Consider the following 13,154-nt stretch of genomic DNA (forward strand, 5'->3'; position numbering starts at 1 on the left):
TGCGGCGGCGCTGCGATCGCGCCGGAGCCCGGGGGTGTGGGCAAAAGCGCGCACGTTTCGCATGGGCGTCATAGCATTTCAGCATGCCGCGAAGCTGTGTTGCCGTCAATTGCACCGAAATGTACAAGAAAAGCAGCGGAGTGAGTTTCCACAAGTTCCCGGCAGACTCTGAAACGCATAGAAGGTGGATAATATCTGTGGATTGAAAAGAATGGTCGCCTCGCGCGAACGACCGTTTGTGCGGCAAACACTTTCTTGGAGGCAAGTGCGGCTTCCATTTCAATCTCCGTCCCGAGGCTTGCATATGTCCAGGGAAACCGTTGTCTGATCGAGACCACCCGGATTTTGTTTCCACGGTGTTCACGCACAACGCACCCGGGCACCCCCCAAGCGCTCGTCGGAGGCTCGCTACGCCCGTGCTACCGAGCAGAAGGGGATCGACGACAGAACGGCAGTGTTGTAGGCGTTACCAAAAAAAAAGTAACGAAATACGTTACTCGCTACTTGCAAATAAAAGGTACGCGTTACTGAGCTACGTTATCTAAAAATAAAAGGACGCGTTGCCGCTACCGATAAAAAGTAAGGCACGTTACTTCTGCGTTACTTTTTTAAAATTATGATGTAACACATTTAACGGTTTTGACGATACAGGTCATATATCAAGAAACATTAAGTTCATGCAGAAACTGAACATAATTACTTTAGCTCTTTTCACGGTTTCACCTAAATACTTACGAGAAAAAACGCAAAGAAAAACATGGCTTGACGCCTGAAACACGGAAACAATTGAAGTGTAATTTCTTTAAGACTTGGGAAGTAGTAACGATTAACGTAACTACGTTACTTGAAATAGTAACATAAGTACGTTACCCGTTACTGTGCCGAAAACGTAACGGATAGGTTACTACGTTACTAAAAAAAGTAACGCGTTCCTAGTAACGCCGTTACTTGTAACCTGTTACCGTCAAGACTGCAGAACGGACAAACCTTTATTGGTTGTAATGCCTTGTGGTCAAGAGGGTATGAAAAATATCATACCTTGACTTGAAGACGCTCTGTGTATTTAATCAATTAATGAATACACACACTTCCGCAGACCCACAGTCTGCTGATCCCGCCGGCAGTGCGGAAACCGACTCGATGTAATCGTAGACCTCGGGACACTTGTACGCCTGCACCGTGTCGGCCGTGAACTGGCTTGGCGAAAAAAACTGAATAAACGACGACCTGAGCCGTTGACTTCCGTGGCAGCAACTTTACGTCGGAAGTCCAGCAGGCCTTGTTTACTCCGTACGAATCCTCGTAGGCAACGCCGTCCACGCACAGTTTGTTTCGATACCGCTACCGTTCAGGCTCGGGCAACGAGCTCAAATAGTCGGGCATAGCATACGACATACGTTATGAGGAAATACGACGCACAAATAAAGATACAAGCGTCCCTACAACGTCAACAACGAGCGCACGCCCTAGAGCGCAATGGCGAAAACACGGACAGCCGGGCTGCTTTTGCCCACATAGCTACCGCGCATGCGCGGCCTTCCGGCCGTGTTGGTAAACAGAGCCGCTCCGCGTGTCGGTCTATAGACCGACACGCGGAGCGGCTCTGTTTACCAACACGGCCGGAAGGCCGCGCATGCGCGGTAGCTATGTGGGCAAAAGCATCCCGGCTCTCCGTGTTTTCGCCATTGCGCTCTATGGCGTGCGCTCGTTGTTGACGTTGCAGGGACGCTTGTATCTTTATTTGTGCGTCGTATTTCCCCACAACGTATGTCGTATGCTATGCCCGACTATTTGAGCTCGTTGCCCGAGCCTGAACGGCAGCGGTATCGAAACAAACTGTGCGTGGACGGCGTTGCCTACGAGGATCCGTACGCCGTAAACAAGGCCTAGGTGTTGGACTTCCGACGTAAAGTTGCTGCCACGGAAGTCGACGGCTCAGGTAGTCGTTTATTTAGTTTTCGCCAAGTCAGTTCACGGCCGACAGGGTGCAGGCCTACAAGTCTCTCAAGGCCTACGATTACATCGAGTCGGTTTCCGCACTGCCGGCGGGATCAGCAGACTGTGGGTCTGCGGAAGTGTGTGTATTCATTAATTGATTAAATACACAGAGCGTCTTCAAGTCAAGGTATGATATTTTTCATACCCTCGTGACCACAAGGCATTACAACCAGTAAAGGTTTGTCCGTTCTGCAGTCTTGGCGGTAACAGGTTAAAAGTAACGGCGTTACCAGGAACGCGTTACTTTTTTCAGTAACGTAGTTCCCTACTCGCTACGTTTTTGACACAGTAACGGGTAACGTACTTATGCTACTATTTCAAATAACGTAGTTACGTTAGTCGTTACTACTTCCCATGTCTTAAAGAAATCGCACTTCAATTGTATCCGTGTTTTAGGCGTGAAGCCATGTTTTCTTTGTGATTTTTCTCGTAAGTATTTAGATGAAACCGTAAAAAGAGATAAAGTATTTATGTTCAGCTTCTGCTTGATATATGACCTGTATCGTCAAAACCGTAAAATGTGTTAAATCATAATTTAAAAAAGGAACGCAGAAGTAACGTGCCTTACTTTTCATCGGTAGCGGTAACGCGTTTCTTTTATATTTAGGTAACGTAGCTCAGTAACGCGTACCTTTTATTTGCAAGTAACGAGTGACGTATTTCGTTACTTTTTTTCGGTAACGCCTACAACTCTGCCGTTCTGTCGCCGATCCCCTTCTGCTCGGTAGCACGGGCGTAGCGAGCTTCCGACGAGCGCTTGGCCGGTGCGTTGTGCGCGAACACCGTGGGAACAAAATCCGGGTGGTCTTGATCAGACGACGGTTTCCCTGCACATAAGCAAGCCTCGCGACGGAGATTGAAATGGAAGCCGCACTTGCCTCCAAGAAAGTGTTTGCCGCACAAACGGTCGTTCGCGCGAGGCGACCATTCTTTTCGATCCACGGATATTATCCACCTTCTATGCCTTTCAGAGTCTGCCGGGAACTTGTGGAAACTCACTCCGCTGCTTTTCTTGTACATTTCGGTGCAATTAACGACAACACAGCTTCGCTACATGGTGAAATGCTATGACGCCCATGCGAAACGTGCGCGCTTTTGCCCACACCCCCCGGCTCCGGCGCGATCGCAGCGCCGCCGCAGCTCCGTGACGTCAAACCCGCGTGTCGGTGTATACCCGTGCCCCACGGGCAACTCGAATGCCGTTTACAACGAATGACATTTGTGTGATTGGCGAATCAGCTCGCAATCTGTCGCGCGCGGTCTGATAACTCCGGTATTGATGAGAAATTCAGCTAGTGATATCCTGGGGCCTTTAACGTGTATCGCGCAGTAGCTTTCCATGATCGGATACCAGCACGATGCTCATTCAGACCGAGACGGGCAGGGGCGGGAATGGAACCCAGGCTGGCCTGGGTTCCGCAGCGCGAGCTTTCGCCCCATGTACCCCTCCTAGCTCCGGTGCGAAAAACAGACTAGACCACCGGTCCCCTGGCCCTTCGTGCCTGTCACAGAATAGTGCTCAGTTTACGTGAAGCTTTCACTGGCCATCTTTAGATCTTGAACGTTTGGAAACACGTCTGCTTATTGACGACGTGAGCGACCAAGAGCGTCGCTGTGATCGGCCTTCCACGATTGGTCGAACCATTACTATGACGTCTTTAGTAGGATTATGTCTGCTTTCATCGACGTAAATAAGAGCCAAGTCAGACTGCCGACTTTGACGGGGTTGATTTAGGAACGTGACGACTAGGCTTCCACAGAGCTTTTTAGGCGCCATCGAACTTGTCGATCGCTACTAATAGTCTTAGTCGCGACGTCATTAGTAGGAACCATAAGAAGGTGCCACTGAAACGTCTCGTCCGGAGCCGTTTATACTGATAGGGTTTGGCCTTCTTAAGGAGATTTTGACAGCCTGGCAACCACAGCAGCGTAGTCTGTCAACCGGAAGATGACAACTTCCATCCGCCATTTTGTGGCTCTGATTCATAGGAACTCTACGCGATTTCTCAGGAATAAACGAGACAAAAAAGTAACGCCATCTTGTGTTATCGCGAAATCCGCTGTTCCTAGCGGGCAACAAGCTCCGCCCATTGGCCAAACTCTCTCAGTACAAACGTTCAACTTTTAGCTGAGGCTGCAACTAATGCCACAAGCACGCAAGATCGAGGTCGCTGCTTTGAAGCGTTCTTCCTCAGAACGAGCGCTCGCGCTAGAAATGCATGTCGCGAAGCCAGGAGCGCGGGCTAGCTCGCGCTAGTCGTTTTGGCTGCAGTTTCAGCTTAATTAAGGGTAAACGTAGTATTCGCGACTCTAATTCAGTATAGGTGGCGCCACTCGTTTTCCAAGATGGCGGTTATAGTGAGGGTTGGAGATGCATGCCGGGTATACCAGTTGCTGAGCCTGTTGAGTGTGCCGGCTTCACTGAGCGACATAAATTATTCCTGCTTATATGAGGAAGCGGGTGTTATGAGCGCAGGTCACCTTTTAATCCTGAAAACAAGAACGGTGTTTAGCGTAGTATTTGCGCCACGACGCACGTTTTAATTTTAGAGCGAAACTGAAACTAACATCTATTTTGGATTTAATTTCACGGTATACGTGTTAATATCGGATTCGTTTATAACTGAAGATGTGTCTCACAGCGTAATTATTGAGCTAAAGAAGTTGTTCGTGGAAACTTTATTTTGTGACATACGCATCCGATACAGGCATTTCGAAATATTTTAGAGAGTTCTGTGTCTCTTTAAAGAGATGGTCTTATACACCTTAGAGGTAACGTAGAATATTGTATTTGTTGAAAAAATCACTGTAAACATTTGCGTGTTCTCGCTGCCTTTCCTCGCTCGGATAATTGTCGTGTGAAATGATAAATTGCGGGCCCGGTAATGGTATTTTTGCGTGTTTATATGGTTACTTGCTTTAGCATTACTGCCAGCACAATATTAACATAATCCAAATTTTACAAAATATCGCCACGGGTAATGAGTTTAGAATATGTTCAGAAAACGCATAAATTAAAAACGCTGTTATCGTTACAAAAACACAAAGATGGAGTCCTAGTCAGACAGCATAGGTCTTTACCTTTTATTTTTATTCATCATTGATCTGCAGCGCCATCAGGTATTATCGAAGGAAACAAATAAACTAAAAAAAAGAAAAAAAAAAACATTTCTGAATTTGCGGTTTACACAATCGCACTGGGCAAGGCATTCCACTCCTTAATTGTTTTAACAAAAAAAAAAAGAATTTTCGCCCGATTCCGTCCTGGTGCGATATTTTCTAATCTTATGAATGTGGTCTTTTCTTTTTGAGATATAATTTGGTGGTAATAAGTAAAATAAGCTATTAATGCCAGTTTTATCATAACAACGTCGTTAATGTGTGCGTTCCAGGTGCAGTCAGCTGACAGATGACGCCAAGATATTTAACTGTTTGCTTTTTTGTTACGATTTCATTATTGAGTTCGTAACATATTTCAACTTTTGTTTCGGTTTTTCGGGTAAATCTAACATGGACACATTTTTTTAACGTTTAACTTCATCTTCCACTTTTTACACCATTGCTCTATTCGATTCAGATCACCTGCAGCCGCGTGGAACTCCCCTCGTCTGTTCTTAGAAAAAATCGTAAGGGTGCAGGCGAGCTGGTGAATATTAACCATGTTGAAATAACCTGAGACTGGGGTAGAGAAGAAGCATCAAATCGTAGGAGGGACAGAAAATGGACAGGACGACGTCTCAAACTCAGCTAACTTCATTTATTTTGTCCACCTCCTTATATAGTCCCAAACTCAAAGTCCCAAACTCAAGGTGTTGGTGGAGATGACCTTGAGTTTGGGACTATATAAGGAGGTGGACAAAATAAATGAAGTTAGCTGAGTTTGAGACGTCGTCCTGTCTATTTTCTGTCCCTTCTACGATTTGATGCTTCCTCTCTACCCCAGTCTCAGGTTATTTCAACATCGTCTGTTATGCATGTATAGACCAACAGCCTGTTTCCAAACAAGCCCGCGCTTGCCCACACCAGGTGTGGGCACTGCGCCTGGGCAGAAACCGAATTCGCTTGAAGTGAAGCGTCTGCGCATGCGCAGTGCCGTCGACAGCGCCACCGCAGCTGCCTGACGTCAGGGCCATGTGTTGGTCTATAAACAACACAATCATCTGCAAACAATCGTGCCTGTGAATTCACACCGTCATTAATATCATTAACAAGTATTAAAAACAACAATGGACCCAAAACAGACCCTTGCGGTACATCTAGTGTTTAACTGTTTGTCCATCTTGATAACGATGTCAGCGTTTTTCATAATCTAAAAAAAGAAAACAGAATGATACGTCCTTCTGGGAAGACTATTATGGTTAAATGGCATACTTTCGTGATCGTGGCGTTTATTGGGGGCCTACATTGCCGCAATTCGTGTTAATAATAGTAAAAAATAGAATTAGGGTATTTTAATATATAGTTTTTCAAACTGTAATATAATGTTTTTTGCTTATGGTTTAATAATTACAAACGCGCGAAAAAGTATGGCAATCAAGAGTGTGCAAATTATCATCACTGGTGCCGGTTGCAGCACTTTTAATTAACGAGTTATAAAAAGAATAGTCTCAAAGCATCGAAAATGTTCTAGCAAATCTGAGAAATTCATGTAAAATTACATGAATTACATAAATTAGATCTCGGTAAGACGAGCTACTCTCGTCTTACCGAGAGGTCGAGCCCCTGAGGCGGGCGATTACGAGCCTCCACGGAGACCTATGATGAAGGGAAAGACGCTGTAGCACTAAAAGTGGCAATAACCTGTCCTGCTGTGGTAGTGATGAAGTGAAGAAAACGGAATAAGAGGAAACAAAAACTGAAGGTCGGTTATGGCGGCGCCCATGCACAGCTGCTGCAGAGCGTCTATACGCAAATATTAAACCTTTCCAGTAAGGTACAATCCCATACCGGCTGGAGCACTACATTGGGACAATGAGGAGTGTTTTCGGGAGCCATGATCGCAAGCAGTTCCGCCGTGCCCGCTGAGCAGGAGAACCGGGGGACCCTCACTAGAGAGTTTCCCGTTTCCGCCACGAGAGGGCGAGCAACGAGCTGGAAATCTAAGCCTGTGAACAGCCTCCTCTGTCCCCACGTGACGTCATTACCTTAGGATGACGCAGCAAATTAGCCCGATGCCGAGCATCCTTCGACGCCTTGATTGCGCACGAGACCCAGCAGAACGCCGATGCAGCACTCGCGTTCAACCTTTGCCGACGGTTGATCTCGCTCCGATGACGTCAAAAACTTAATTGCACAGGCCTCCATCGTGCTAGGTATTGTTGGCTCAGCAAGGGGCTTGGCTGCAGCCAAGGAGATCTGGTGTCTGAGTGTTTTGTGTTGGCACCGGCTGAAAGGTAGGTTGGCGCTAGAAGCCGCGACATTCGCCCACTTGCACGCTAAAGGCCCGTTCACACATTTGCGTTCGGAGCGACCACTATGCTTACGAACGAATGCAACCGCTGCGACTTCAACGACAACTGTGCGCGACGTGTACACACACATGCAACCGCATGCAACCATACGAAACAACAGCCAATGAGAAACGAGCTTCAGCTCTTGCTCCTAGCCAATAATAGGAAGCGACCCAGCTACGCTTACAAACATGGCGGACGGTTTCGTGCCCCACGCGGGGTAGCGGGGTCCTCACCGGAGCAGCCCGAGGGTTCGGCTACGGCGTACAGTCACGAAGATCTGCTGTGCGCCTACAATAGCTGTGTAAAGGCTGGTTCAGACATCTAAAACGAACCCGTTATCCGCGACTGCGTCCGTTGTGACCAGAGCGACCGGAACGATCGCTCTGCGCCGCGCGTACACTCCTGCTACCACTGCAACAAGCGCAGCGGGTCGGCAGCACGGCGACCGCCTCTCCGTTGCCGTCAGCTGTTTCAGCGGTGCCTCCAAAAAGAAGGGGACGCGCTGCCACTCACTTGCGTAACATAAAATAGACAGACCGTCTACTATGACCTCAAGCTTTATTACTCTTTATTTCAGGATACGCTTGCAGGGTAGTGTATTGAAAAAAGAAAAAGATGCAGTACGCCGTCTTGGACGATCACGACTTTAATACACGACTTTGCCAACAGTACAAATCTCGCCACACGCCTTTTTTACGATTATAATACACGATGTAATCTTAGCAACGATATAGCAATGTAGAAATATAATTTGACAGACGATGCGAGCGTTCAGGATTGCTAACACTAATCACCTTTTTCGGGCGATGAAAACGAGTAAAAAACTCGCATCCTTTGTACGGTACGCACCAGTAATACCTTGAACTTGAGCACACGCAAGGAATGCGCCAAAAAAGAAATCCGGGTGATGTTTGAGGACACAAATGCTAAGAAAGCACCACTGTAGTCGAAGTAAAGAAACACGACGGCACGGGCGTTTCTGCTGTCTTGAGAGTGCCGCCACGAGATCGCCGCACAAGTAGGTGGATCTTCCCTTCTAGTACGTGCTGGGTTATCCTAACGACACACGACGAAAATTCACAGTCAAGGATAGCCCTTTTACGGGGAACGATGAGCCTTCACCACACCGTCCTGCCGACGATCACCACCGACGCCATGTTTGCAAATAGAAGGAGCCTGGAACGACCGGCATGCAACGCGCGCGACCGAGCTCCTCAACCTGTGATTGGTCTGTCGCTCCCGTCGTTCCCGAACGTAACGAAAAAGTTCAGCCCGGCTCAACTCCTTGCGTTGCGAACGAACACGAACGAAACGACCGTTTGGCGCTTCGTTGCTATGGTAACTTGTCGCTTCAACCGGTTGCATTCGTTCGTAAGCGTAGTGGTCGCTCCGAACGCAACTGTGTGAACGGGCCTTAAGAGGTATGATCTGAAATGCGTGACTTAAAACTTCGTTCAATATCACAATCACTGTAGGAAAGAGAGGTGCCGGAACAAGGCCAGAAAGAGGTGTCGAAATTCTACTGGAAGTTCGCGCATGTCTCGCCATGGGCACTGTCAAGTTGGGGCCCGGCGCGCAGGCGTGGACGCGGTCGTGCATGCGCTTCGTGGCCTTGAAGGCGCGTGCGTGAATAAGAAGGGTTCTTCGGGAGCCCCTGTCGTGCTGCGCCATCTCACGGCGTTGGTCAGAAATGAGGGCCAATCTCCGACACACTTGGTCCGCGGTGAGGCGGTGCCGTTTGGACAGCCCGCTCTTCTTCCACCTTGCTCACGGTACTATATTTAGCCGACTGTTCGCGGCAGTAGCCCGCTCTTGTTGTTCATTGAGGATTGGCCAAGGAATTGAGTGGTTAGGAATTGCTTTATGTTCTTTCAAGTTCGAATTGATACAGTCCAAGTCAATCAATGAGAAAGATAAATGTTAATAACATCTGAGTCAACCATCTGGCTGTTGTGATTGTTTCTTGTACTTCGTTCCTGCCTTTCCTTAAAATACGATTCTCCAGTTAAGGCTGCTTTCAGCAAAGTCAAAATCTTTCGTTTGACGCGGCGCTGCCGCAGAATTCAATGTACGAGTACGTACATTCACGAGAGGGTGTACTCGTACACCGACCACACCCCGTGATCAACGTTACACAATGCACAGCTGGCATGAGTCGCTTTCGACCTTACAGTGGGCCTTGTGTATATGGATTGTATCATAGGGGTGTAGTAGAGTGATGTGCGCGCTCACACGAAACTGCGAACGCCATTTGAAGGCTGCTCGCTTCGACCAAGGACTTAAATACTAAGTGTGATTCGCATCTTTTTTTATGCAGGGAAGCGAATAGAAAGCTCCAGGACACCAACGACATCCTGAGGACCGTGCTCGAGAAGGCCGAAAAGAACAAACCCCCAGAAGTAATGACCACTGTGTTCCTTAGAAAAGAAAGAAAAAGAATGAGACGGGGAGTTAGAACCCTGTACTTCACTAGGAGAATACAGTCTACTCCGGTTAATTCTGTTACACAGCACACCTACAGCACCTAACCCTCCCCTTGCGGTGAGGACAGCTTGCGTTTAAGAGAACGCACGCGCATCGCGCTGTCCACACTGTCTTGCTTTTGTACTGCGCCGAAGGTGAGGGCTGCCGCCGACGCACCGACATACCGAACCCGCCGAGACAGCAGAGACGGCTGTCTCCGCTGTCTCGAAGGCTGCCCACGACGGCAGATGGCGGCAGCCACCCCTCCCGATTCGAATGGTGGAAAATTGCCGAGGCTGCGCGCGTCCAGCCGTTCCAACTACGCAAAAGCTGCCAGCTCCAAGGCTATTGAACTCTCGCGGAGTAAGACCTATTCCCCTGGTAAAGTATTTGGTTAAACTATTAATGGTGAGACCGCAGACGATGGCGTAAATAATCTCGGGTGCACTGCACGCATTTTCTCGAAGATTGTTTTTACGTAATAATAGCGATACCATGGTCACTGATGAATTTAGAGACGCGGGGGCGTGGCCAATTACCTCCAAATTTTGTGATTGGTTGGTCGGCATTCCCGTCTGCTAATACCGCAATTTTTGATTGGTTGCAAAGCGACAACAGGATTCCTGGGGCATGCCACGCCCCTGCGTTTCTAAAAATGTCGGTGACCGTAATAATATCAAAAAGACGCGCAATGGGTGTCTCGTTAACAATTGGAAAGAAGTAACCCGGGACACGGAGCTGTTTATTACTTTAATGTGTTACGCTATGTCCCTCGACAGTTTATGTTGCGTAAGGGTGCCACAGCTTCTGCCATATTGATGATGCCACCGGCTTTGTAGCTACACAGAACACTTTTGGCCGACATGCTTTTGTGCACTGAGCGACGTAGTTGGCGCAAACGCGACATCGGCGCTCTTTTGAAGTTCAGTACCGATACAGGCTAACGTCCAAGACAAAATTTGGCCGACTGGGTTAGTGCCTCGCATAGTAGTGTTAAAAAAAGCATTTCAATTCAATTCACTTCAATTTATTTCACTTCAAATAAATTAAAATGTATGGACTACATGGTTCTTGAGAAGGAAACCGCTGTGACAAAAGAAAGTGAACACATATTGGCGATCGCTCAGGGTGTCATGTCACGTCAAGTGGCATCATTACGTCACGCGAAACTGTGTTGGCTTGATACATGTATTCTCACAACCCTCGCCTTGTCTATTTATAAGGGAGATTGGCGAATAGGTTTCCGCGTTTATTTGTTGTTCAAATATCGGCGTATTTTGGTTATCTATTTCAGTCGAACGCTAAAAACAGTGGTTATCAGCGAAAAAAAAAGGTCTTAGGAGAAACTTAAGGCCCGTTCACACTCTTGCGACTGACTTCGACCGAGAGAGACCAGACCGGTTTTTAAGCCTTTTACAACTTCTTAGGACCGGATGCGCTACAGCGGAGCTGGTCCTAAGAGATCGTAAGGGGCTTAAAAACCGGTCTGGTCTCTCTCGGTCGAAGTCGGTCGCAAGAGTGTGAACGGGTCTTTAGAGTCTATCAGGTGCGGGTTTTGTCAAAAAGTCCTAGCTGGAGAAAAAATTTACGGAAACCGATGTTTTTCGGTTTTAATCATTTCTTTATTTTTGGCGCCGACGGTCGTTTATCGGTGTTTCTCAGTTTTGACAAATTTGCATTTTTGACACTGTGGGACGTTTATGGGTGTTTTTTTTTTGTTGCTGTTAAAACCGGAAAGACTACGGTTTACAAGTTATACTGTGCCCGCAAAACCAGGAGCGAAAGGAAGTCCTATGAAGTCGGTGTATTCAGAACGCCTTTGGGACATGCCACAGGGACAGACAACTCTTTATATCACCAGATGTTTTGTACACCAAAGAACCGTGGACTGCGCGCCCGCCTTCACAGCTGGAAAACTTTTTGAAAACCGATGTTTCTCGGAAGCACTTTTGGTCTAGGAATTGTCGCATTTTTACTAAGCAGCGGGAGCGACACTAACCGCGATGAAACGATTGTCTCCCCTCCCAGCAGGCAAGGCGAGAGTCATTTCTCTCAGACTACCTGGACAGCCCGGTGTTTTTGCCCACACAGCCCTGCAGAAGGTTAGTATATCTCTAGCAGATTTGTTAAAATGTATATATTACCAGTAAGGGCTGTACTAGATAGAGACACCGGATAAGCTCTACGTTTAAGGTATCGGCTCGTGTCCAACAAGTGGTTCGACAAGAGCCACTACCCGAATGTCCGCCGAGGCATCGATTGTTACGAGCCGAAGTCGAGTGCTCACGCAGTTCTTGTGTCCAACCCACGAGCCGCGCTCGACTGGCGTCAGGCGGGCGGTTTCGATCGCTTTGCGAAGCCAAGACTGTAAGAAAGAGTCCCCTTTTATCCTCGCAATTTCACCGCGACCAAGAAGCTTCTGAATCAGTGGCGGTACGTGGGGGTCTACTTGGGCCAGACTAGGACCAGTACGCATCTGCAAAGTCGTGAGCATTTCAACCCGATATCGTTTCATGACCCCTTTAATGCCGAAGAAACTGCGTAAAGTAACGAAGAAATAACGTCGTCACTCTCGTTGTTACTTCAGAAAAAGTAACAGTTACAAGTAACATTTCGGAAAGATACTGCGTTACGTGTTAACAGTCCCCCCCCCCCAAAAAAAAAAAAAAAAATAAAAGAAATACTTTCAGCTTTTTTACTCTGGTGAAGAAGGAAGACCAGCGGAGCTGTACAATGGAAAGTAATGACCGGCCGCAAGTCTGCAAGCCAGAGTGGAAAGGCTGCCGCCATCTATGAGCGACGGCGGCAACCAGATACGTGGGGTGCCGCCGTCGCTCATAGATGGCAGTAGGTGTCCAGAGTTTGGTGCTTCATTTCTTTGCGGGGGACACGATCCTGGAAAAACTAGCCCTTGACAGCTCCGATGCAAAAAAAAAAAAAAAAAGTACTAATGTTATTATAATGTCGCATGACTGACCAAACTTCACTCTCTTTCTCTTTTCTCCGGCGCCTCTTGGTCACGTCGAGCACTCTCATGCTCAGCACGTCGCTGCTTCTGTTCAGTTGTCTCCCCTTGGGTTTGCTCCTTCTTTTTGAGAGGAAGTGCGAAGACTGCGGCACATTCAGTGAGCGCATCGTCTCTCGCGACCTATGCATGCGCGCGACAAAGAGAGGAGAAAGACACGTGTACTTCTTCACCCTCCAACGACATGCCGAGAAAAACGCGGTAGGACTAATTCC

At 47.8% G+C, this 13,154-nt stretch overlaps 1 protein-coding gene across 1 annotated transcript in view; it reads left to right on the top strand.

Moving 5' to 3' along the window:
- Positions 1 to 13,154, top strand: part of LOC8040864 (ras and EF-hand domain-containing protein homolog) — a 71,424-nt gene that overhangs the window by 38,575 nt on the left and 19,695 nt on the right. The window contains exons 7-8 of the mRNA XM_029970569.4: positions 9,769 to 9,850; positions 11,943 to 12,016. Of these exons, the coding sequence (XP_029826429.2) occupies positions 9,769 to 9,850; positions 11,943 to 12,016 (156 nt within the window). The remainder of the gene's footprint in view (positions 1 to 9,768; positions 9,851 to 11,942; positions 12,017 to 13,154) is intronic.

The sequence above is a fragment of the Ixodes scapularis genome, unplaced genomic scaffold, assembly GCF_016920785.2.
Source record: "Ixodes scapularis isolate PalLabHiFi unplaced genomic scaffold, ASM1692078v2 PGA_scaffold12__126_contigs__length_90152505, whole genome shotgun sequence".
NCBI classification, from domain to species: Eukaryota; Metazoa; Arthropoda; class Arachnida; order Ixodida; family Ixodidae; genus Ixodes; species Ixodes scapularis.